Below are 1,598 nucleotides of genomic sequence, written 5' to 3'. Positions count from 1 at the left end.
AATAGTACAAAAAAGGGAGGTAAGTAAATAATAAATAAATATGGTGCTATGTACTATATATTTAGTTGATTAATATAATAATCAACTATTTTGATAAAACAATTCATTGTTTCAGTCGTTTATTTAAGCATACATTCTTGTGCTAGCTTCGTAAGTGTGAGGATTTGATGCGTATGTTTGGCATATATTAAAATAAATGTAGTATGTTTGGGTTTAGGCTTAGAGATTAGATTCTTTTTATTGATTCTTTTGGGATGACTCCCGCAAGAAAATGTGAAATTTCAGCAGCTTACAAAAACAGTGTAGAAAATAAAGAGGTATAAAAGATACAGTACAAGATAAAACAGTATACAATAACTCCTTTGCTAGATATAGAAGTAGAGATAAGAATAAAAAAGAAAAAAATAAATTAATAAATAAGATAATACAGAGAATGTATAGAGGAAAATATTTTGGCTTGTGGGGCGAATAAAATGAGGAATTTTAAAACATCATCGCTGGGCACTATTTACTATTGCTGTGTTTACAAAAATGATATATCAATCAAGAAAATAATTAGCAAGTAAATCAATAACGAAAAGAGTAATGAGTTACTATAATGATTAAACAGATCGATGTACAAGACCAAGTCCTGGTTGTAGGAAAGAAAGAGCCACAGTCCGGACACAGAGGCGGCTCCTTAGCAGAGTGATGGCAGCAGACAGGAAAGACTTCCTGTAGCATTCCACCGTGGAGCTGAATAAAACTGAAAACTTTCTGCTGTTTGTAGATTTCAAGACCAGATTTCAGTCATTCATAAGTGTTTGTTCAGCATCCTCCTCTCCGCCACCAACTCTAAGGACGTCAGAGTAGGGCTTAAGGCTGTTTGATTGCAAGTTTGAGTTAAAATCACAGGGCACACACTGCTTGTTGCATGAAACATGTTTGGTTTCCTTGCATTGTTATTGTCTGTGCCCAGAGTACTTCCCACATAAGATTCACTTCACCTCAGCGGGGTAGTCAACACTGTTGCTGGACAAGATCCAGAATTCACAAGAATTTAGCAGAGGGGGGGGGAAAGGGTCACAAGGAGATCTCAAGGCATGTTTCAGATTCCTCCCTGATTCACCAGTGGCAGATAAGTAATAGCGTGAGACAACGAGGTTTGTGTGTGTACCCACTACACACATCTAGTTCTATCCCTTGCCTGTGTTTGGGCATTGAAACTGTCCCGTATCTTATGTTTACATGTTTTCCTGTGTCTTGACAGATCTCCATTTGGCAGCGGAGCTGGGGAAAACCCTCCTCGACAGGAACCATGAGCTGGAGCAGGCCCTGCAGCAGATGTACTCCACCAACCAGGAGCAGCTGCAGGAGATAGAGGTGATTAATGTTAGGAAGGAACTAATCAGAGTTCTTGAGGCTCCAGCAGCACTAAGCTCTCTCTGAGGACAGTGTGTGAGCGAGACGTATCCATTTCACCGTGCAAAACATGTGTTTATATCCTTCGCCGTCCACAATCCAGTCAGTCGAAGCATATTGTTGTTGCATAAATGTCGTGGTTTTATATGAACGAGAGCGCAGGGGGAGCTGATTCATTGAGAAAAGTCGAGATTGGG

General features: G+C 39.5%; 1 protein-coding gene across 1 annotated transcript in view; it reads left to right on the top strand.

Annotated features, from left to right (window-relative positions):
• Positions 1-1,598, top strand: part of cdr2a (cerebellar degeneration-related protein 2a) — a gene marked incomplete in the record, with an annotated part of 7,573 nt that overhangs the window by 1,452 nt on the left and 4,523 nt on the right. Inside the window, 1 exon segment of the mRNA XM_035655550.1 lies at positions 1,250-1,362. Coding sequence (XP_035511443.1) covers positions 1,250-1,362 — 113 coding nt within the window.

The sequence above is a fragment of the Morone saxatilis genome, unplaced genomic scaffold (genome assembly GCF_004916995.1).
Source record: "Morone saxatilis isolate NCDOM2014 unplaced genomic scaffold, NCSU_SB_2.0 Contig14, whole genome shotgun sequence".
Taxonomy (NCBI): Eukaryota; Metazoa; Chordata; class Actinopteri; family Moronidae; genus Morone; species Morone saxatilis.
The sequence above is the reverse complement of the archived record's forward strand: the minus strand, read 5'-3'. Positions and strand labels throughout refer to the sequence as shown.